General features: G+C 38.4%; 1 protein-coding gene across 4 annotated transcripts in view; it reads left to right on the plus strand.

The window, feature by feature from the left end:
• Positions 1 to 24,583, plus strand: part of USP24 (ubiquitin specific peptidase 24) — a 139,237-nt gene that overhangs the window by 44,103 nt on the left and 70,551 nt on the right. For all 4 annotated transcript variants that reach the window (XM_070509829.1, XM_044770871.2, XM_044770873.2 and 1 more), the window contains exons 6-24: positions 312 to 347; positions 695 to 760; positions 2,550 to 2,615; positions 4,854 to 4,928; positions 5,440 to 5,598; positions 7,017 to 7,131; positions 7,329 to 7,432; positions 9,785 to 9,892; positions 10,054 to 10,149; positions 10,241 to 10,402; positions 10,602 to 10,649; positions 16,010 to 16,117; positions 16,785 to 16,934; positions 17,547 to 17,678; positions 18,510 to 18,621; positions 20,954 to 21,030; positions 22,022 to 22,162; positions 22,344 to 22,397; positions 23,415 to 23,530. In XM_070509829.1, coding sequence (XP_070365930.1) covers positions 312 to 347; positions 695 to 760; positions 2,550 to 2,615; positions 4,854 to 4,928; positions 5,440 to 5,598; positions 7,017 to 7,131; positions 7,329 to 7,432; positions 9,785 to 9,892; positions 10,054 to 10,149; positions 10,241 to 10,402; positions 10,602 to 10,649; positions 16,010 to 16,117; positions 16,785 to 16,934; positions 17,547 to 17,678; positions 18,510 to 18,621; positions 20,954 to 21,030; positions 22,022 to 22,162; positions 22,344 to 22,397; positions 23,415 to 23,530 — 1,925 coding nt within the window. The remainder of the gene's footprint in view (positions 1 to 311; positions 348 to 694; positions 761 to 2,549; positions 2,616 to 4,853; positions 4,929 to 5,439; positions 5,599 to 7,016; positions 7,132 to 7,328; positions 7,433 to 9,784; positions 9,893 to 10,053; positions 10,150 to 10,240; positions 10,403 to 10,601; positions 10,650 to 16,009; positions 16,118 to 16,784; positions 16,935 to 17,546; positions 17,679 to 18,509; positions 18,622 to 20,953; positions 21,031 to 22,021; positions 22,163 to 22,343; positions 22,398 to 23,414; positions 23,531 to 24,583) is intronic.

Consider the following 24,583-nt stretch of genomic DNA (forward strand, 5'->3'; position numbering starts at 1 on the left):
AACTTACTTAGAGACTTTAACTCAAGTTATCCTGTCCCTCAGGAGAGCTTAAACAACTCATCTCAGCTCCTGAAAAATGCACAAATGCTCCATATTGTAGCAATTCCATCAAAATGTAGACGTACAGATTCCTAAAATTGTATACAGTAATGTCAGATTCACATGAGGAAACATTTGGGAAAATCATTTTGAAATATTTTTAAAATTTTAATATGTTTTTCTCCAACTTTTTATTTAGGATAAATGAAATACAAGGGCTGATGGGGATGTTTTATAATGCCCTCTCAAATTTCTGTTTTCTTTTCTCATAGGAGCCTCATGGATGGGTTGTGGATTTGGTAAATAAGGTATACAACTTTTATTAATATAGTCATGTTTTCCATTTTAATGAGATTTCCTAGAGTTTAGTATTTTAAGTAAATGACAGTTACAGAGAATAATCAGAAGTTTTTCCTGAGGAGACGGGTTTTGCAGTTCTTCCTTTTTCCTAGGCGTGCAGTCGATAGAGATGATTATCAGCTTCAGGATGTGGCACGTCTCCTGCAGTGTCACAGGAATGTTAGAATTGTGTCTCTGGTGACCCTCTCAAGACGAGGCTTAGAAAGCACGTGGATAGCGTAGAGTGTTAGCCTCAGTTCCTTAAATTATTAATGGATAGCATTTTAAAATTAACTTGTGGCTCTTTTTTTCTCAGTTTGGAGAATTAGGTGGATTTGCAGCAATCCAAGCTAAGCTTCATTCAGAAGATGTAGAACTTGGGGTGAGTTGAGCGCTGAGTGTGCCCAGTGTGGAAGTTCACTTTCTTTGGATTAGTGTGTGACCCAAGGGGCACGGTCTGGACACATTAAATTAAACGTTGAAGCGTAAGTCAATCCGCACACGAGCAGCTTCCCTAGTTCCGAAAGCCAAAGAAACATTTACTCCTAAGCGTAACCAGATTTTGTTGTTAAGTATTTGGGTTTTTATTTCACTCCTTTCCCTTTGCCTGTGGGATTTTTCTCTTAATGTGCAATGGTTACATGAAGCTATCTAGCTGTTCAAGGACAGCTGCAATCAGTTAGTACTATCAGTATTTTTAATGGCTCTAACATACTCCTGCAAATGTTGTACCATGATGCAGTCGCTTATTATGGGCGTTGGATTATTTCTAAATTTTTGCTTTTACAGAGAATATTCCATGTATATTTGTCTTTATATGCATATGCTATCATTTCTGAAGGACAGATTCCTAGAAAATGGGATTTCTGGGTTAGAAACTATATAAATTTTTTAATTTTAATCAAGAATACTAAATCTCTTTCCAAAAGACTTGTACCAATCTGTACCCCTACGAACTCATTTCCTGTTACTCTCATTAGTACTGATTATTTTCAGTCTTTCATTTTCAAATATGGTGGACAAAAAATAGTATTTTATTATTTAAATTGTAGTATTCTGATTTCCCATGAATTTGAGCATTTCATCATATGATTATTGGTGCTTGCATTTCTTCTGCAAATTGACCTATCTAGGTCTCTTTGGGGTTGTTTGTCTTACTAATTTTTAGGAATTCTTCTTATGTTAAGCATATCATTGCCACATCTGTTTTGTCTGTTTGTAATTTTTTTCTCCCAGTCTCTTGCTTCTCTTTTCATTTTTACTGATGGTGTCTTTTGCTATACAGAAATTTCAGAATTTTATGTAGCCAGTTCTTTTCTTAATGGCTTAAAAGTTTTCTAACTGGCTTGGGGAATGTTTCCCCATCTCAAGGTTATAAAAATGCTCATTTCATTTTATACTCTTACAGTTTTGTTTTTTAAACTAAGCTCTTGAGTTCACTTAGGATTTATTTTTATATATTGTGTAAGATAGAGATACAATTTTATTTTCTTCCAAATGAGTAACTAATTGTTGTAAGGTCCCCTAATGGATTTTTTTCCTTCACTATTTTGATTTATTGGCTTTATTATATGTCAAAGTCTCGTGTGTACATGGATTTATTCCTGGACTTCTGTTCCAGTAATTCATTTGTTCATTCATTCTTTCATCATTTCCATACTATTGTATGTTTGGAATTATATTACGTTTGTAGATCAATGTGTGGAGAATTAACATTTTTACAATACTGGTCCTTTCCATTCAAGAACGTGGTGTCTCCTCATTGATTTGGGCCTTTTATGTATTTTAGTAAAGTTTTATAATTTTCTTCATGCAAGTCTTAAATGTTTTTTGTTGAAAGCACATTTCACTCCTCCATCTATTGTCTCCTTTTTCAAATAAAAATTTTTAGTATTCTACAATATGAGCTTTAGAATCATTTAATCCAGTCTTCCAAAGATGTTTTATTGGCATATTATGAATTAAATTACAGTAAATTTCTATAATAATTTCAAGCAGATTGACGTCTTTATCTCAGTTCTTCCTGTGCAGGAGTATAGTTGGTCCAGTCTTCATTCAGCACTTGATCAAGTCACTGTTTAAAATTTTCTCTGATATTTTGAGAGGGATTTGTTTAATGTTGAAAGGAGAAACTCCCCCCGTTTTTTCTGACCTTCTCTGTCATTTTTCAGGCAGTCTCAGCGTTGGTGCAGCCCTTGGGGGTGTGTGCAGAGTATCTCAATGCCTCGGTGGTACAGGTAAGATCAGGCCATTGTGCATTGACTTCAGGAGTTGATCTGAGACAGACTAACAGCAATAATTATTTTACCAGCTGGTTTAGAATTGTGCCTACTCCAAAGTAACTTCTTTTTTTTTACATTAGCTATCTTTCTAATAAAAATATTATCAAAAGATAAAAAATGATTAATAATTTAAGGTATAGAGACCTCTAACATTTAAGAAGGTTCTTTACCTTTTCAGTTTATCGTTTGATCAAATATAATTTATATATGATAGCATATATTTTTCTTTATTTCCTTATCTGTAAAATAGGTGGCATGTATCCCTACCCACTTGACAGGATTGTTTAGGATTTGGTGCCATCATGTATTAAGTAAGAGCGATCCACTGGGCTCACTCACTCGCTAGCGCCTCACTGCGGAGGGGCAGCCTGACCTCACACCTTGTCTGACCTCCTGCCTCTGCAGGTGTGAGCCACCAAGTCATAGAACTCAAAGCTGAAAGTGTTCGGTTTTCTGATGCCTAAGGCCGGTTTACTTTCTTGTTTCCTTTCCATTTCAATTAACAAATTTTACTGAACAAAATGTCATATTGAAATAACCTCCATTTACTATTTTCTTTACAAATAAGTCTGTGACACCTATGACTTTCACAGAGATTTTTTTAAATTGCTATATATGGTTTTGAAAGCATTGTGTCTTTTGGGAGCAGTGCTTTTTGTGTGCACTATTCCTTCTTTCTACTATCTAAGATACTTAGGCCATTTTAACAAGGGAGGTAAGATTTTTTTTTTTAGTAAGTTCTGGAAATTTCTGCTGTTTCTAAGTGTTAACTGCTTTCTTTAGATGTCAAAGTAATACTGCAAGATTGTTAAAGGAAATAGGATGGCTATTTATGCATTTCTTCATTCTGTACATTAAGCTCTTCAGGAATATCTAGTGGTCTTTCAGCTTATTGAGCATATAAATATAATCATTTTTGTAGCTGAAACCCTAAGACTTAAAGAAGCAAAATTATTTGACTTTTTAATAATTAAATATTAATAATTTAATAATTGGCTTTTTAATAATCAGGACCACGATTGAGCTTTTAAATGCATGCGCTTTACCCATGCGTTGCTCCATGGAAAGAGATTTAGCCTAAATAGTCCAGCTGCTAATTAATAGTCAGTTCTTTAGAAATTCCAGGTTTCGTGTATAAGCACAGTGTACTTTAAAAGGAGTAAGAGGTAAGTGAATTTCCACCAAGGCATATTTAACTTCGTCTGTATTTTAATTGTATCAAACTATCCAACCGTAAGTTTATTCAGCAATACACTCATACCATGGATTTGTTCATACCCTGTTTATACCATGTTAGTTGACATAAGTTAGCCATTGTCGCCACACTTGCTGCTGGGGTGACTTTGGAAGACTCACTCCAGCCTCCGTACCTCGGCTCCCTTGTCGTAAGATGGTGGAGGAGTCAGGCCTGTCTCACGGAGTTGCAGGCAGAGTCCAGCAGCCCAGCACATGCTGACGGGAGCAGTGTGGACTGCCTCTCACCTTGACAGCCCTCAGTCTTCACAGGACAATTGGCCTGAGTGTAAATGAGGAAATCGTATTTCAGTAATCACGTGATGTCATTTTAATTCATTGCTGATGTCGTCTTGGCTTTGACAGCCAAATATTGTCTAACTTCTCTCATCCCCAGACAAGTTTTACAAATTATTTTATTTAGGTGGCAGTGATCGTTTAGATCTAGTTAATAGTTCACACCTTCTCACGTACCCTTCAGAGTTAGTTATGTGTTTGTGCTACCATTCAGGAGCAGTGAATGGTGAGAGTCTCATCCATAGACCTTATTCATGTCAGCGAGCAACAGGAGTGCCTAGGACAGAATTTTTTTGTGGTCTGTGCTTGTATTCATTTCTTTAAATTAAATAGAAAATATGTACTTTAATACAAAAATAATACATACTCATGCTTAATGTTTTCAAAGTTAGTCCACATGTCTTTGGTTGCTCTTCGAAATGGCCCTCATAAGATAGTAATGCCAGGGACTGCACCTGTATGATGTTGAAGACGCTGAGGCACTGAGTCAGGCAAGGGCTTACTTGGGATGCTATTAGCTTGTTAGTGGTGGATCTGATAATGAATTCAGATCCTTGTACTGAATCCTCCTTTTTGTGTGCAATGTGAATAAAGAAGTGGATCCTCTCTAGTTCGGGGACAGAGTCAGGAGTCCTTATGAACTGTAGCACTTTTTTTCTGCAGCCCATGCTGGACCCAGTCATCCTTACTACCATCCAGGATGTGCGGAGTGTGGAGGAAAAGGACCTCAAAGACAAGGTAAGTGCTTTCTCCGGCCAGGGGGCCCCACGGAGGCAGAGCCAAGGCTTGGGGCAGGGCTCACCCACCGTTGCTCTTTGGACTCTGCTCACAGACAACTCACATCATATTAATTTTACATTTCCTAACTGGAAAATGCTTTTTCGGAAGCACCAGTGGTTGGTGTTACCTCAGTGGATAGAATGAATATAGGGTTCTCAGCAGGGGATACCTTCAGAATTTTACTAACATGTTGATTTTGATGGTATTACGTTTAACATGATTTATTTTGTCTGTCTGGAATTTCTCACAGGACCCTACCCTTTCCTTTGCTCACCCATGTGCTAACTTTTCTTGCAAAGCAAAATGTAGTTAACTGACAACGTGGAGTTTCACATACCACCAGACCATTGTTGTTGGAAATGTCCTTTATTCCTGTGTGTATTGTAAGAATTGGGATCAAAATGTTCTCATGGTTCCTTTTTTGTTTTTGTTTTTGTTTTTGTGTATGTGTGTGTGTTTTTGATAAAAGAGATTGGTTAGCATCCCTGAGCTCTTGTCTGCCATTAAGTTACTTTGCATGCGCTTCCAACCGGATCTGGTGACCGTTGTGGACGACCTTCGACTCGACATCCTGCTTCGCATGCTGAAATCACCACATTTTAGCGCTAAAATGAATTCTCTCAAAGAAGTAAGTTTTGCATTTATTTCTAGAAGAGTTAAAGCACAGACACTCTAAGTTCTGCCCAGACTTGGGGTTATTAACATTAAAATGTTGGGAAATAAAGAAGAATAATTTCATATAATCATACAAAAAAAGAGAGAATGTGAAGCCGGCCCTGTGACGGAGTGGTTAAGTTGCATGTTCCACTCTGGCAGCCCAGGGTTTTGTCGGTTCAGATCCTGGGCACGGACCCAGCACCACTCATGAGACTATGCTGAGGCCGCATCCCACAGGGCAGAGCCAGAAGGACCCACAACTAGAATACACAATGATATACTCGGGGGCTTTGGGGAGAAGAAGGAAAAAAGGAGTGACAACAGATGTTAGCTCAGGTGCCAAAAAAAAAATGATAATGATTATATATAAAATGATGTGTGTTTTTAATTATCTGTTAATAAAGTGATCTTTTTATATGTATTACATTCAAAATTAATTCTCTGAAATTTTTGTGAAATTTTCTAGAACATAACTCCTTGAATATATAGTTTGATATTTACTATTTACCCTAAGGGTTCAACTCCTTTTATTATTTTTCAGGTATGGCTTTACTTAAACCAAATTGTCTAACTGGGGTTGGGACAAAAACAAAATGACTACAGCTGTGATGGTCAAAGCAAAATAATGGAAATAATTTTCTGTAGCTTCCTGAACTTTATATGAGATCCATATTAAACAGCGTAATTGGTTTTGCTGAGTGAAAAGTGGAGCCAATACAGTTCGATCGTAATTCCAGTTATTTTTCCATCAGTTTTATATTTATTAAGATTCTTGACTACCAGTGAAATGAACTCATCTTGAACCATCTTAGGCCAAAAGAGGAATTTAATGGAAGAAGGCCGGGCTATTTTGCATGAATGAAGGATTGACTAGCCAAATCATGTTAAGGGCAAGGAACCATGTGGGCAACAGGAACAACTAGAATTTGAGACCTGATCGCTGCCAGGACTCTGTCCAGATCTTGTCTCTGCTTTTCTGAGCATGTTGGCTTTGTTGCCTCTCTGCCTACAGAGTGACATCGTTCATGTGTTGACATCCTGGCCATGGATGGCTCCCATCACCAAGGAGGGACTGACACTTTCTCTCTGGTCCCTAGTGTAGAATTTGGAGGATGTGCCCTGTTTGCACTTTGGGTCAGATGCTCGCCCCTGAGCCAGTCAGCAGTGGCCCAGGGAGTGTGAGCTGTAAGAATGGCTCCTTGGTTCTTTTTAAAGAGATGTCACAAATAAGTAGTCTGTTAACTTCTAATAACTGCCCTTTGATACATTTTGGCTCGTTATCGGACCACAGTGTAATGCTGTAAAAGTCACAGAATGAATAAATATATATGAAGATTTTGATTATGCGTATTTTCATTGGATTCAGTCACAATAATCCTATCTTTTTAGGTAACCAAACTAATAGAAGATAGCACTTTATCCAAATCTGTGAAGAATGCTATAGATACAGACAGATTGTTAGATTGGCTTGTAGAAAACTCAGTTCTGTCAATTGCATTGGAAGGTAAGTTGCTTTCAGAAAGAAAATTACCTGACACGTAATCATTAATATATTTTTGTATTAAAAATCTGAAATTGTTGCTTTGATTAGCCTTTAAAATAATCTTATAGCAAGTTGATACTGCTTTGAATTAATAGAATCGTATTTGGGTAGTCAGTGTTCACTGGATGTGTCTTCCTCTCTGGTGTTTCTTCTCTTAGGCAACATAGACCAAGCGCAATACTGTGATCGTATCAAGGGAATTATTGAACTCTTGGGCAGTAAATTGTCTTTGGATGAGCTCACTAAAATTTGGAAGATACAGGTAAGTTGATCAGAATTATTTTTGCCTTTTTCTGACATTTTTGTCAGGAGAGGGAGGAGGGTGGTGAATGAGCAGAGAAATGGAACTTCTATCTTGTTTTAAGCAGAGCAGTTCTACTCAAGTCTGTTTGACAGTTTAGGGTTCCTATTAAGAGTGTAAGGAAAAAGGATTCCGCTACTCAAAAGGCATAAAGTTAGTGATCTTGTCTAGTCTTCTCATTTCTCTGATTGAAAGGTAAAAGCCTTCCTGAAGGCTACACAGCAGGCAGGAGCAGAGCTGCGAGTAAGTGTGTCTTTTGTTTATCATTCCAGCGTTCTTTGCACTATATTGCTTATCAGTTTTCAATAAATTTTTCCCATTTAATTCTGTTAAAAGAGAATGATAGTAATACGGAGTTTATGGATCCATCTTCCAGGCCTCTCAGCAGCTGTGACAGAATCAACCACACCTTTCATTTTCTTTTTCCTTCAGTTTTGATAATAGTCCATTCTTTTCATTTTCTTCCCGCTTTTCTGGGATTCCTTCTTAGGTCTCCTCTAACTTACTCTCTTCTACTCGTAAATATTAGTTTTTTTTTCAAGCCTTCATCCTTAGCCCTTGTCTCACTGTGTCACCTTTCATCAGTCAGTTTCTTCCACTCCTGTGGCTTCGACTACGTTTGGAAGCTGCTGACCCTCAGAATTCTCTCTAATTCAGAGCTCTTCTTGGAGCTCCAGTGCAGTATATCTAAATGTGGAACTCTTACACCTTCACCTGTGCTGTCTCATAAGCATCTCAAATTCAGTATGTCCAAATTTAGTCGTTTTCCAGCCTGTTTCAGTAATGGTATTATCCTTCACCTAGTTGTCAAGCCAGAAAGAAGCCTAGAGCTCACCTGGATGATACCAGCTAAGCCACTGTATCAGTCAGAAACTATGCTAGCTGTTTCAGAGGAAATTGAGTACAGGGATTTTTTGCAAAGGTGTTGCTAGGGTTGAAAAGCAAAAAAGAGAAGTGCAAATGCTGGAGGAGCAAAATGGAAGAAGGGGTACTAAGCCCAAGGAGAGGAAGCTGCTTTTGGAGGTGCTTTCATGATAAGTGCTGGAACTGTCGAAGAGTTGACACTGCCACCAGGGCTCTGGAAGCCCCTGTGGCCAGGGATGCCAGCACCTGCATCCACCCTCTGAGCATAAACCAGAAACACTTCTTGCTTCCTCCTGCCTTCTTATCTCCCAGCAATGCCTCTCATTGGCAGAACCTAACGGGAGCATAGCTGTCAGAGGAAATGTAATTTTCAGGCTCCCAGCCTAGCATTACAGAGCAGTCTATAGAAAGTTAGGCGCAAGACTGAAGGAAAACAGTCCTGGGTCCTATAAATTTTACTTCCCATGTCTTGACCTTAGTTGAATATTCATATATAATTTTGTTTTGTGAGTTTTCCGTTTTGAATCCACGTAAGGTTAAAGATGAGAGACCATGATGTATATATTGTATATCCCTACCACACTCAGTACCTGGCTGTGCATAGTAGATACTGAGCAAATTCTTGTAGAATTGAATCCGAGGAAGGCCCCTGCCTCTCATGTCTCTCACGTGGTGAACAGTGAGGATGGCAGGGCCAAGGCTGAGGTTATAAAGTGAATTTCACTGAGGTTGGCCATAGCGTCTGCATCTCGGAAGCAGACTTATTGCCCATGGGGTAAATAAAGATTAATTGGAGTCATAAAATATCTCTGAGCAAATAAAAAATAAAGCTGAGAATATTCTTAACTGAGGCCCTCAAGATCATTTATAAAATGCCAAAAGTGAGTATGTTTGTCTTGTAAGCAGTTTGAATTTCTTTTTAGCCAGTTGAAAATATTTTGTTCTCTTGAAATGAATGTCAGATTGAGAACTTGATCCTCATCTTTTTTTACATTGTCTTTTTAAAGGTTTTAGTTTTCCTTTTTCTCCCAAAGCTCCCTGGTACAAAGTTGTGTATTTTTAGTTGTGGGTCCTTCTAGTTGTGGCATGTGGGATGATGCCTCAGCATGGCTTGATGAGCAGTGCCATGTCCGTGCCCAGGATTTGAACTGGTGAAACCCTGGGCCGCTGAAGCTGAGCACGCAAACCCAACCACTCGGCCGTGGGGCCAGCCCCTACATTGTCTTTTTAAAGATTTAATGCTGCTAGGAACTTAAACAAGGCCAAGTGATGCCCTTTAATAGTGGTTGCTTCATGTTGTCTTGCCAATATTATCATGTAAGCAAATACTGATTAGACAAGAGTCAGTTTATCTGTTTGCCGTTTTGCTTTTGCTTCTATAAATTGCCAGGGAGAAGACTTAAGTTTTTCCAAGTTCCAAGACTGACCTTCCCCATGTCTCCTTTCTAGTCAGGACAGTCGTCCACTGTCATCGAGAACATCCATACTATCATTGCTGCAGCGGCTGTCAAATTTAATTCAGATCAGCTGAATCATTTGTTTGTTCTCATTCAGAAGGTATGTGTTTCAACAGGCTTACTTTCAGATTTTTCTAAAGTAAGCTCATTTTGAGATCTGCCCCCTCTAAGTTAGCCAAGTTTAAAGTTTCTGCATGTTTTGCCCGTTTGATAAAATGGATTGTGAAGTGGTTCCCATGCCTTGTCCTTCCCGTTCTGCAGAGCTGGGAGGCGGAGAGCGACAGAGTGAGACAGAAGCTGCTGAGCCTGATTGGACGCATCGGCCGGGAAGCTCGCTTTGAGACCACTTCCGGGAAGGCAGGAGAATCAAACGAATCTTTCTAGCTACAAGTACTTGAAGCAGTTTGCTTGTGTATTGGCGGGCTCATCGTATGTGCTGTCATTGTAGGTGTTAGACGTCCTCTGGGAACTGGCTCATCTGCCCACCCTGCCCAGCAGCCTCATTCAGCAAGCCCTGGAGGAGCACCTGACAATCCTGAGTGACGCGTATGCGGTGAAAGAAGCAATCAAGAGGAGCTACATCATTAAGTGCATAGAGGACATCAAGAGGGTTGGTTTTGTCTTCAGTCTAGTTTTGTTGTCAGAGGAATAGCATTGTCTGAGGAATTAGAGCCAAATAATTTCCCTCTCCTTTTTATAAATTAAACTAAAGGTCCCATCTGGAAGCTCTTAGCTTAGAGTCCAAGATTGAGAAATCATAGTACTGCTTTCACCAAGTCACTCACATTTTTCTTAAAATTAATTTTCAGCCTGGAGAATGGTCAGGTTTAGAAAAAAACAAGAAGGATGGATTCAAGGTAAGAATTTGCAGATGGAACCAACTAAAAGGTATACTAATTTAGTAATTCCTTTTAATAAATTGCATCATAATTTTAAGATGACTATATTTTGGTGTTTCTTAGAGTAAGGTTCAGATACAAACTGCTATTTAAATATTTATAATCTGTACTTTATTATTCAAAGCTTAGGGAGTTACTGACTCTCAAAGGGAAAAAAAATCCAGGGTCACATTGAAAGAGTAGTTTTGTTATATTATTTTCATAAAATCATAAGACCTTCCACTTAGTTTTTCTTTTTTAAATTAAATCCAAAGTATGCACAACTTTAATAAGTACAGTAGATTCTAAGTAAATATCATACTCATTTTTCTCCCACAAGGGAGAAATGGAGGAACGTTCATAGAGTAAGAAGAGAGAAGGGGAGAAGGAGGTCCATTGAGTGCTGGCATAAGTGTAGTCATTTTCCAAGTTCTTAATTCAGATGTGTTCCTAAAGTAACTCCTTACTCAAACGGTAGCTGAGTGAGTGCCTGCTGCTGGGCTCGATTTTAGGAGGTGGGCTTGGGTAGCAAGTGCAAGAGGGCCAGCGCTGTGGAACCCCTGCCTTCAGGGCTCTGGCCTCCGGTTGCCGTGGACTTACGGGCTATCCTTTGGAAGGGCGTGTAGCAGAGCGGGCAGTGAAGGGTGTGGCTCTCCTGTGCTCCAGTCCTTCAGCGCAGGTCTCCCTCTGAGAGGGCTGGTCCCAGTGGGGCTCCCTGGCTCGTGCTTTGTGGCTGCAGCCCTGATCTGAGCGGAGTCCTCCTCCCCGTCGGCCCTCAGCCTGCCTGGACCACACGGAAAGCCAGCAGCAACAGTGTTTTCATTTTAGTGTTAACTTAAGAAAAGTCTTTCTAAATAGCTAGTGGCTTAGTAATTTCATTGGTAAAACCTGTTTCTTGGCTTTCATTAGTAAGTATTTCTTTAAAGGATCTTGAATACTACTGATTTTCATTAGTATGTCCAGAGACTTTTGGCTCTTCTTAGAGATGATTCAATGGGCTTTTATTTTCTTGCTATATTTGGTCATAAAGTTTAGTTGGGGACATTTAAGAACTCTGTGTTTTATATTTCTGACGTTGAAATTTGAGCAAGTGGATTTTCTACATATAATCTAGCTTTAGAGATTTTAAGGGTCATTCACAAACTGGAGCTGGTAATGCTCAGGTTATGAGGAGTTATTCCTTTAATTTGACGACATTGCTCTCTTTCTACTCATATACAATTTGAATTTTTCCAGTTTTCTCTCTCGGCTCAGCAATCAGATAATTTACCAGCGTCTGTCTTTATGATTACAACTCATCCAGAGTTATTTAAGAAGTCTAGATCCTTCAGTAGTAATCGTAAGAGGAAAACGGTGTCTGTAGAAAAATGGTCTTTTCTTCTCAGTAACAGATACATTTCTTTGTAGATACGAAGGTCAAAGCTGAAGGGACTTCTCCCTCCCTCCAGGGAAATGGCTTTTGAAACCAGAGGATCCTCCCTGACCCTGTCCCTTCCTTGTTACAGCCAAGCGTTACTTAGCTCTTCTAGCCGGTAGCATCGCTGGCATCCTTATTGCTTCTCTTTGCAGTCACTTCGTTCATGTCTATTTTATAACAAAACTCAAAAAGTAACAGAAAGATTTTTGGAGTCGCTTTGTGAGTCTTAAAAGGAATAGTCTTCCTTTTTTATTTCCCACTGCTCCCGGTAAAGAAATTCTGATGTACATTATTTCATTAGGAATAGTAATACCTTGCATTTCCACAGCACTTTTCACAGATCCTCTCCTAAAGTACACATGGCTAAAGGGGGGCAGTGGGAAGATCGAAGCCCCCTGGATATGACTCCAGGCAGGGGGGTGAATTATATACTTACTGCCACTAAAGGTGTTTTTCTATGCTATGCCTTTCCTGCCAGGCAGCAAGGTGGGCTGACTGGGGATTATGTCTCCCTGCCAGGCTGCACAGAAACTAAGCAAAGGGTAAGACAAGATCACCCCCTCTTGCCCCCTCCCAACCTCAGCTGCCTCTGTTCCCCCAACTGATTCCCTCTCCCTCTGCTTTTGACACTCCTCAAATTCCCAAGTTCCACTGTTGTGTTCAGAAGTTCTGACCTTATTTCTTAACTTTATTTCTGTAGATTTCTGCCAGGATACCCGTGGTTCCCTTGGTCCTCTTTCCTTTGCTTCCTTTATGCCTTCCACCATCTACCCTCAACCCTTTCCCTCTTATTTCACTTCTTTTTTCCTTCAATTAAAAAGTTTAAATGGACTCATCCAAAAAAAAATTACTAAACCAAAAAAATCATTTTTACTCAATTAGTGGTGTTTACGTATTCCTTAAGTTGTTGTTTTAAGGCCTCCTAGCACAGTGCCTGGCAGCCCTCCAATGAATGTGGGTTCCCTTCCTCTTACTTCTCCCTGTCACCCTAGGAGGGTGAACTGCACTGAAATTGTTACTTACACGTAGTTGAGTGGCCTCGACTTGCCAGAACATGTCACTGAAAGTAAAAGCCGCATGACGCCCTGGTATAGTCTCCCCTGAAGTAGTTAGCAGAGGAGGACAAACTTTTTAAAAAATGTCCTCTCATGAAAGAATTGTCACTTTGATTCGAGGTAAATGGCTAGGTCTGGAAAGACCAGACATGAGGAAATAGGGATGTTCAGTTTTGAGAAGAGAGAGCTCAAGAAAGAAGAGAAAGCTTTCTTCAGATATTCAGAGGATTATTATAGAGAAGTTTAATTCAACTAACTTTTTGTGTCTCCTAAGAAGTCATGGGAAAGCATATTTCAGTATGATAGATCAGTGAACTTTCTGCGGAACAGTCTGAGATAGAATGCACTGCCTCCACAGCTCCTCATTACTGCAAATCCCGGGAGACTAGTCATTTAACAAAAAGGATAAGGCGAATTTAGGCGCAGGTTTGCAGGCTACACTGGTTAACCTCTAAGGCTGCCTCTGACACTGAGAGCCTGATTTGGATGTACGCTTCGCTCCTGCTTGTGAAACCTCAGCTCCAGTATCAGACACGTTCATTTTAGTTGTTCAGTGTAGTCTTTTTGCCCCTTTTGTAAGTGGAGAGGAATAATTTAAATTTTTTTGTACCTTAGCAACATAATGTCATAGATATGATGGGATAAATAACATCTTTCCTGATTGCTACCCTTTAGAAAGCCTGTATCAGAAACACTTTTTAAATTCAAATTTTGTATGATTTTTCTTTTGATTTTATTGGATAGTGAGCTACCTTCAAAGGATGATTTTCAGTGTTAAATAAAAATATTCTAACCATAATTGACTTAATTGGTCATAATGATACTTTTTACTATATCTGATTATTTGCTAAAGGGTTCATATTTATATCCTAATGTCTGTAATCCTTTTGGACCGTATCAGTTTGGACTTAAGCCTTAGGGTTTTATTGTTTGTCATTTTGCAGCTTTTATATTTTAGCAGAAATATCCTAGCTAGTCTTGCAAGTAGTTGGCCTTTAATAGATACCTTATTTCTCTGATTCTAAGATGCCAGCGATAGCAACCTACGTCCCAGATGTAATAAGTTTGCAAAGAAGAAAAAAAGAAACTGTGTGTTTTACTTTTGCCATCCCCTTGTTTAGATTCACAGTCAGAATTTGAGTGTGTGCCCCTTTTGAGCAGCGTGTACAGCTTCACTGTGGCATGCTGCTTTTCATTGTCTATGGTAGTGCTTCTGACTTCTTTGAAGTCTTTAAGATTGACTGTATAATTTTGAGGCATGTTGAAGAATATGGAGTTTTGTATCCTTGTCATTTTTCATAAAACTCAAGCTGCTTTTTTCCTTGAGTTGTGTATACTACAAGTTAAACAGCTTCTCTTGAATTAAAGTGCAACTTTGGACAGAGAGACATTGAGTGCTGCGTGACACAGCCCTTCACAGGGTATGAGTCTGTCACACCAATCCTCCTGGCTTTGGAAAGTGCTTCAGTTTGAGACCACCAACAGGTTTCTTTGCTTTCCATTGGATTGACAGGCGTGACAGGCTGGTCAGTCTACATCGTAGTGTAATCTTTTTGACAGCATTTCAGTAACAAATCAGTGATCTAAATTTCAGTTAAAAAGCTGTCTTTGTTTGGTGCTACCTACACTAGGTGACAACTGAAATCACAGGTAGATGAACAGATAGCTTTTATATACAGCTAAGTTTGCACGTCTCAGGTGAGGACAGCTATGTCAAAACTTACTCTTATGCCTAGTGGCTGGTAAGTTTCTGTTGACATAATTATGAGAAGAGTCAATTTCAGAAATGTTAAAATTTGTAAAACTTGTATCTTAGAATCCAGGAAATATGGTATTTGCTGATTGGTTGATCTCTAAGAAAGCCAGTGTTGTTTTGGCAATAGCTCTCACATTTGCACATTCAGTAGTATGATGTTTTTCTGCAAAAGACATCAGAAGTGTTTTTCTGCCCTATTGAGGTCTTCATCCTACAGAGAGACTTGAAGAAGCAAGAAGGCTTTAAAAAAAAAACAAAATTCAGTCTTTAATAAATGCTAAGGACTTAAACTTTTACTTGGTTTTCTAGAAACTTAGTTGCTAAATTGATAAATAGTGTTTAATCTATCAGTCTTACAGATTTCATGGTGAAATCTCATAGTTCAAAAGATGGTATTTGTTAAAAAGCAATTCTTTCTATAAAGATTGTTGCATGACCATCAGACTTTTCAGATATGTACTATGAAGATCTGGATTGTCATGTACCAGCTTCATAAATAATATATTTGAAAGTGTTCTGAAAAATATAAAGTATAAGTATAAAGTGGCTGTAATAATTGATAAAAATACAATTATATCTTGTAAAATTGTTTTAACTAGGAAATACAAGCAGATCCTGAATATTTTCTTTAATATTTAGACCACTATCAGTGTCTTGATCATATCACTGGTATCTTAATCATGTAATTATAGAACACCATATCTTTAGACCATTTTACTTATCAGCTAGGTCAGTATTATCCAAGTTAAGCTTTTACTGTCAATTTATTTTATTATGTCAACATGTCCTAGCAGCCTGTGCTACTTAATCTATCCTCTGAAGTTGCTAATTCCTTGTCGTCTGTTTTTGCTGACGTACCCCTGTACATTTGCTGTCACTTCACATCCACTCCTGTTTGCAGTTCTTGGCCTTAGGAAATTGCATGCAGAATAAGAAGTGGAAGACTGAATTATGAATGCATGGAGATAAGCTAGAAATGAGCAACGTGAAGAGAAAAATTATAGAATGTGAAACAGTAAAACCTAATTGACTTGGAAATTTTTTATAGCTAATAAATTTAGTCTGCTGTTTATTTCTAAATTTAATTAGTGTAACTTCTTTTTAACTCTAGTCATCTCAGCTTAATAATCCCCAGTTTGTCTGGGTGGTACCAGCTTTGCGGCAGCTCCATGAGATCACTCGCTCCTTCATAAAACAAACCTATCAAAAGCAAGACAAGGTAAGCGGATGGCTCTGTTTGATTATTACACAGTTACTTGCATAGCCTTTTATAAACACAAAACATGAATAAAATTGCTGAGTTTTGTAGTCACTATTTTACATTTTTATGGTTATTGATACAATTCATTCATATTATTTAATAATCTTGAGTTTAAACATCATTCTATTTTCATTTCTATGGAGCTTTTCTTTTAATATATCCCTCACTCATTTCCTTTTTATTTCCTTAATGTATTGAGATAATTAAGGCAAGTTTTAAAAGTTAGAATGGTATTTTATAAATTTGTTTGAAAAGATTCAAAGACCAATTTTATATTACATACTGAAAGATTAGATTGCCTAAGGAGCTGGAGCTGCCTCAGTGTAATAGTCTTGGGAAGAAAGATGTGGAAAGTAAACAAGAAGTGAAATAGTTCTTCTGAAAGACTTCTTTAGGGGAAAAAAGTCTTTTTGATGAGCAAAAAATTCGCAGAGAAGTTTACTGGGTTTCCAGTGAATGTACATACCAGCTTGATTGCGTGTACTTTTCTGTAGGAGACGTAAGTGAAGCAATCCTCGTGCGCGCGCTCTCTCTCACCTGGCACTTAGATGCTGAAGTAGAAGTTCGTATTAAACTGACAACTGCAAATTCTCACATCATTTTTCTTGTTGTTGTTTTTGCCAAGAGCATTATTCAAGACTTGAAGAAAAATTTTGAAATAGTGAAATTGGTAACAGGAAGTTTGATCGCTTGTCATCGATTGGCGTCGGCCGTGGCTGGACCTGGAGGCCTGACGGGGTCGACGCTGGTGGACGGCCGGTATACTTACCGGGAGGTGCGGTCCCTGATTTGTGCCGTGAGCACGTTCACTTGGCCTTTCTGCTCTTGAACGGTGGAGATAGTGTTTGTTGGGTGTAACTCGAAAGAGGCGGCATGAGGTGTCTTTCTAGTGATGGGACAGTTTGTATTGGACTATAATTTTTTTAAAATAAAAGTGTAGAAAATTGGTATTTGTGGGTAAATCTTTCAGTAAATCGCCTAAGAACTGCATGTAATGAAGTAATAAACATCTTTTCTTTGTCTTTAATCTGAAAGAATAATCGTCAATTCTGTGGATAATTGCTTTTGTTTTTCAACTCAGTTGATTAGTAATATTGTTTTAAATAATTAGAAGAAAATCTTGCCAGTTGTAAGTTTGTGGTGTTTTATTTAGAGATTGCCGAAATTATATTTTATTGGCATCTAAAGTCTCTGAATTTGCAATAGCCTTGAAGTAGTTTCCACTACATTGTACTGTCAACTTGTAAACCGATTTCTCACATTTACTTTACCCAAAATTATATGAAAAAGCATTGGGTAAAACTATTTTTTTAATTTTAAAGTTTTTAATTTTGCTTTTAGGTGTGAATGCCTGGAGTTAACTAATTAGCATTACATTTTTTTGCAGTATTTAGAGGCCCATTTAAAATTTCTGGCATTTTTCTTGCAAGAAGCTACTCTGTATCTGGGTTGGAATCGTGCCAAGGAGATCTGGGAGTGTCTTGTGACTGGTCCGGACGTGTGTGAATTAGACAGAGAGGTAAGAAGATGGATCTGTAGATGAAGTCAGCCAGGAGTGGCACTTAAATATTTCACTTGTTTGTGTGTCTCACATCTGCTATTTTAAGCACTTTTCAATTTACTAAGCATACATTTATACTAATAGGTCAGGAACTGTAAGCACTGAAAAAATATTTTTTATAATATATACCTATGATATAAATACATATGTGAGTTCTTTGGTAATTTTGATACCATTCTGGACAAAGCCAAATTCACCCCTGTGAGTACAACTGAATAATTCTCAGTGTCTCTTTTAGTTTTTTTCCCTCCCGTGAAACTAACTTTAAGTTACCAGCAGAAAACTTGGAGTTCCTATAAGAATGTTGTACCCCGGAAACACTAAAGAGAAGTAAATGCCTAGACAGATTTTTAAAACTATAATTAAACAGCCGAAAACAGATTAACCCTGGAGCAGAACACCTCTGCTTGCACATTTTCTAACTGAGTCGCCAGCTCCTCCTCTCGTTTTACAGAAGACTACCTCAAAGGCTTGTGGAAAGGGCTGAGTGTGTGACAGGGCCTGGCACATAGTAAGGCTTGTTAATAAATGTTAGTGGAAAAACCCAAGTGTGAAAGTCGCTGAAAAGTACGAGTATGTATTTTCATTATCTAGCGGAGAGGTTGCTAGGAACTCACTGCTTAATTTAGTTCCACGGTTCCAAGTGTTCCAATATTGAGTGGTATTGTATAAATTTTGGCAGTATACATTTTGAAGAATTAAAAAAATGTACCTTTACTTTCCCAGCTTGGGATATGTGTTTGCCTGAAATGGGTTGAGTTACAGGGTGCTGTTTGTCTCGGTCCCCAGATGTGTTTCGAATGGTTTACAAAAGGGCAGCATGATCTTGAGAGTGACGTCCAGCAGCAGCTTTTCAAGGAGAAAGTTCTTAAGTTGGAGTCGTATGAAATCACTATGAATGGTAGGAAAAATTTTTAATTCAGTTTTTTTTTCAGTTCTTTTCAAGTAAGAAATTTTATTCCCTCCTTTCCCTCTAAGCCCACTTTTTAGAAGCAACTAAACAGTTTGGAGTGTCCTTCTGGACTTTTCCTTGTGCATATAAAGACACGTGTATAAACATATGTTTATATACACAAATTCCTTTTTATATAAATGGCATCTTATAATTAATTTTTAGATTGTATGGCCTGATAGTTCAAATTGTCAAACTGTCTTCTCATGAAATTATTTAGTACAGAAAGGATTTTTTTAGGGTAAAAATTTGTCAAAGTATAGAAATGTTTCTTCTAATTGAAAATTTTTTATTGAGACATAATTCACATACCATAACATTCACTTTTTAAAAGTGTACAATCAGTGGCTTTTAACGTATTCACAAAGTGCCACTTTCATCACTTTTTAATCCCAAAATGTTTTACCATCCCAGAAAGAAACGGGGTACCTTAGCACTCACTCTTCATTTCCCCCTCCCCCAGCCTCTCCTCTGTTTTCTGTCCTTGTGGATTAGTCTCACCTGGACGTTTCCTATCAGTGAAATCATACAATATGGGCCTTTTGTACCTGGCTTCTTTCACTATGCTAAGGCATAATGTTTTCGGGGTTCACCCAGGTTGTAGCGTGTATCAGTACTTCATTCTGTTTTATGGTTGAATAATATTCTTTTAAAGATACATCACATTTTGTTTATCCATTTGTCAGTTGATAGACCTTTGAGTTGTTACTGCTTTTTGGCTCTTATGCATAGTGCTGCTATAAACATTCATGGACAAGTTTTCGTGTGGACACAGGTTTTCGTTTCCCTTGGGTATATGCCTAAGAGTGGAATTGCTGTGTCATATAATTAGCATTTGAGGAACTGCCAAACTGTTTTGCAAAGTGGCTACACCATGTTATAATCCCCCCAGCAATGTGTGAGGTTTCCAGTTTATCCACATCCTCACTTGTTATTGTCTGTGTTTTTATTTTCGTCATCCTGGAGTGTGTGGAGTGGTAACTCATTGTGGTTTTGATTTGCATTTCTCTGATAATTAATGATACTGAGCATCTATGCATGTGCTTATTGGCCATTTGTGTATATTCTTTGGAGAAATGTCTATTCAACTCTTTTGCCCATTTTTTAAGTTGAGTTATAATTGACATATAACATTATATTAGTTTTAGGTGTACAACATAATGATTCGATAGTTGTATATAGTGCAAAATGATCACCACAATAAGGCTGATTAACATCCATCATCATACCTAGTTGCAAGTTTTTGTTAATGTTATAAGAACTTTTAAGATTTACTGTGTTAGCGACTTTAAATGTACAGTACAGTGTTATTAACTGTAGTTGCTGTGCTGTGCGTTACATCCCCGTGACTTATATATTTTATATGGAAGTTTGCACCTTTTGACCACCTTCGTCCACTCCCCTACCTACCCCCCACTTCTGGCACCCGCCAGTCTGGTCTGTATCAGTGAGTTCAGTTTTGGGGGGGTTTTGTTTGTTTATTTTTCAGATTCCACTGATAAGTGAGATTATAGAGTATTTGTCTTTCTTTGTCTTACTTATTTCACGTAGTGTGATGCCCTCAAGGCCCATTCATGTTGTCACAAATGGCAAGATTTCCTTCTTTTTATGGCTGAATGATATTTCATTGTGTATATATATATATATACCACATTTTCTTTATCCATTAACCCATCAGTGGACACTTAGGTTGCTTCTGTGTCTTAGGTGTTGTAAATAATTTTGCAAAGAACATGGGAATGCATATATCTTTTCAAGTTAGTGTTTTCATTTCCTTTGGATCAGTTCCCGGAAGTGGAATTGATGGATCATATGGTAGTTATATTTTTAATGTTTTGAGAAACCTCCATTCCATTGTGGGTTTTTTTTTTTTTTTGGTTTTTTTTTTTTGCCCATTCTGTAGCTGGATTATTTGTCTTTTTATTGTTAAGTTATAAGAGTTCTTTAGATATTCTGCATACCAGCTCTTTGTCAAATATATGATTTACAAATATTTTGTCCCATTCTGTTGGTTGTCTTTTGCCCTATTTTATTGATAGTCCTTTGAAGCACAGAAGTTTTTAATTTTGACAAAGTCTAATTTATCTATTTTTTCTTTTATTGCGTGTACTTTTGGCACCATATCCAAGAAACCATTGCCTAATCTAAGGTCTTGAAAATTTATGCCTATATCTTGTAATAAGCGTTTTATAGTTTTAGATCTTGATACCCTTTGAGTCTTTTCATTGATTATCTGTGTTGCTTGGAGTGTGTGAATTTATCTGATATTCTGTAATTTCAGGTTTTAACTTATTTAAGACTTTTTTTGAAAATGTGAATCTTTGTGATCATCGATTGAAAAGACAAGGAGCTCAGCTTGTAAGTACATTATTCTCAAATCTAGATAATTTGGATAATCTAGTAAAAGTTATATTCAGCAAAAACATGTGTTACAATGGAGAGAAAACATGAATTTTTCTAAGAGAATGGGCATCTCCTTGGCTGCTGTCTTCTGCCTTGATGACGGAGCTTCTCTTAGAGAGTGAGGGAGGCTCCTCCTCCCACAGGGCCACACCTCACCAACTGCCTGGAAGACAGAGTTTGCTTCTCAAATCCCTCTTTGCCTCCTGCTGATCCAGGGCAGCCAGTGGCCTCCTGCGGCAGGTGAATGCGGAGTAGAAACAGTTGCATCTAAGCTTCCGGACCCTCAGATCCGAACAAGTCACATGCTCCTAAGAAAGTTACAGATCCTTCAGTTCTGGGGTTGCAGTGACAGAGGTTTGGGGAGAAAAGTTTAGGAGCAGACAATGAAGCAGGAAAATGAAGATCTGTGGAATGCATGCAGCTTTTTGTATTTACATGTGCTTGCTTTCTTGAAAAAGAAAGACTGTTTCATTCAAGACCTGGCTTCCTGGGTGTTAAGAATTTTTACAAGAACTTGTAAGCCCCGGGTCGTGTCATTTTTAACAGAGCTTTGGGAAGACCACTTTGAGCCCCAGGGGTTAGTAACCACTTGTAGCTCAAATCTGTTTCCTTGTGAAGAAAAGCTGCTGAGGATGTGCCCATCCCGCTCCTGTGGTTTCTGCTTCTGGAACTTGTGTGGGTAGATGTCTGGCTTGGGTGTAGGGGTGTCTGGAGAAGAATCTTCCTGTCTATCCTGGTGGCCATGGAAATTGCCCAGTGTTTCTGTGGTTGGTTTGTTTTGTTTTAGAGTTCCATGGCAGTACAGTAGTGTTTCCATAGGTAGCTTGGTTTTTGCAACCGTAATTCTTTCTGAAGAGGTGTAGACTTATGTTGTATCAGGAAATCATTGTCTTTAATTTTGTGACCTTGGAATGCTGCATAATTTCATTGTTTTTCTTTTGAACAGTATGTAGAAAAACTGGAATTGATAGGAATGGATTTCATTTGGAAAATAGCCATGGAATCGCCTGATGAAGAAATTGCTAATGAAGCTATTCAGTTAATTATAAACTATAGTTACATTAATCTAAATCCTAGGTTAAAGAAGGTGGGTATCTAAGAAAAGAAGGTACTGATATACAAAAAGCAGAAAATTATATATATTTTTTGGTAAATTGTGGTCGTTGGCACGTCCAAGATTGGCTTCTGTAGTTTGATGTTTTGTCCTTAGTAATAATCACAACTAAATACCAGGTTAATTTTAATTTCTGTATACCTCTTACTTTTAGGATTCTGTATCATTACATAAGAAATTCATTGCTGATTGCTACACAAGATTAGAAGTGAGTAGCAAATTTTACTTAGCTTGTTTTTGAAATAAATGCTTTGGTTTTTTCTTTTTCTAGTTTTTTGTTGTGAGATCATGTATAATATTGCTATTTGTGCCTGGATCCTAGGGAAGAATTTGTGGGCAGTACCGTATTGTCACACGGGGAGCAGGCGTTTGCCTCGATGCCGTCTAGACGAGCGCTTTGTAGGAGCCCATTCTTTCTCCCTCGGCTGCCTCTTCCCTGCTCCGCCCACCCCCCTCTTAGGGCATGAGAGCTGTCGCAGAAAACAGGTCTAGACCACATTTCTAGTAGATTCTTTTTCTCCTTATTCTATCCTGGAATTGTAAACAAGCATTTGCTGCTTTCCCCGTATTTCACCTAGTTTATATCATAAATGCTATTAAAGGCCAAAGCCGGACGCTCAGTAGCAGATGGTGTTGCTTCTCTTGGTCCACTGGAAGCCTGCAGTGTGATAGTAGCTCACAGATATTTCCAATGCCTTATTCCCAGCATGATGGTTAAAGCACTAAATGTTCATCTTCTTTCTTAATTTGTGCCGGTTTAAGTTTTATATCTAATAAAGAGTATTGCAAAAGCATAAAATGCTACTGCCCACAAATGTCAGTAAGTTAAACCTTTTGGTGATGGATTTGTGCTAGAATCTGTACAAGATTTCTCAATTTGTGGCTTCCATCCACATATGTCATCATAAAAAACATTTAAAGTGTTCAGGTACCCCTAAATGAGGTGCCGTGTAAGTATGAATATATGTAGAATAGTAGTTGTCAACTGGGAGTTATTTTGCTTCCCAGGGGTCATTTGGCAATGTCTGGAGACCTTTTGGTTGTCAAACCAGCCGGGTAATACAGGCACCTAAGGTAGGTGGGCAGGGAGGAGCGGTCAGGGATGCTGCTAAACATCCTGCCGTGCCCAGAACAGCCCTCTGCAACAAGACGTCTTCCAGCCGTGATGTCAGTAGAGCTGAGGTTGGGAAACCCTAATACAGAATGGTTATTTCCTATTTCCTAGGCAGCCAGTTCAGCCCTTGGTGGCCCCACACTAACACATGCCGTGACCAGAGCCACAAAGATGCTCACAGCCACTGCCATGCCGACCGTGGCAACGTCAGTTCAGTCTCCATACAGGTAGGTGACTGCAGCAGTTACAGCAGACACAGCTCGTAAATACATATCCGTTTAAAAAATAATCATCTTGTTTTCCGCTATGGCGATCTCTCAATTCTTGGTCTCCTCATTTTGTATCACAACTTTTGCAAATAGTCCTATCCTGAGAAATTCTATTTCCTATCATATATCCCCAAATCTGTACCTGTTTTGGGGATCTGTAGGTCATTGTCGCAACCACCCGTGTTGCTCTGCCCCCCCTTCTACTAATAGACAAGTTCTATTTTTTTTTTATTTGAAGCTTTTTACTTTCACTTGGTGTCACTTGAGTAACCTGTTCTTTACAATGTAATAAAGATATATTCATTGCATTGAGTCATTTTTTCAAGTCTGAAATATTTACTTAGACATCTTATAGCTTTTCTCCTTGAATAGTCAAATCCAGGGCATTAACAGCATAAGCAAAATGATGTGGAAGATGATGATTAATTAAAATTGTGCATTATAATATAATCATAGTCAGTTAAAATATTTACCTCAAATTATTTTTCAAAATAATTTTTAGTGAGAACTTTATCCCCAAATATTTGTGTTGAAACTTTGAACTGACGTCTCTTAATCACATGGCTGTGTTTGGTGTTTCCAGGTATGGTCAGTGGAATCTGAGTTCAGTGTTTGCTGTAGTTCTTTGATACAGTGAAGAAAATAGATGAGTGTTTAGGAACATCAGCTTGCAGTAACTGAAACACTTGTGGGGTTGTGTGAGCCTTTCGTTCCTGGTGAGCAGCCCGGAGTGAGCTGCGGCCAGAACTTCGCCAGTGCTCCCGGCAGCCTCCCTCTGCTGCCCTCTGGTGGTCGGGCTTGCGCGGCCCTTCTCTACTCCTGGAGTCGCTTTCTGTGAATATGTGCTTACCTTTATGTAGGGTTGGGGCTATTCCTTTTCTTTTTAAAGCCTTCCTTTAGAAGAGGAGTCAAGGCAATATTCTTACTCACATTCTTCTTCTTTATCTTCTTCTTTAAATGAGTTGAGTACTGTGTAGTAATACTTTATTAATAGGAAAGAAGCCAATAAAA

The sequence above is a fragment of the Equus asinus genome, chromosome 5 (genome assembly GCF_041296235.1).
Source record: "Equus asinus isolate D_3611 breed Donkey chromosome 5, EquAss-T2T_v2, whole genome shotgun sequence".
In the NCBI taxonomy this organism is placed as follows: domain Eukaryota; kingdom Metazoa; phylum Chordata; class Mammalia; order Perissodactyla; family Equidae; genus Equus; species Equus asinus.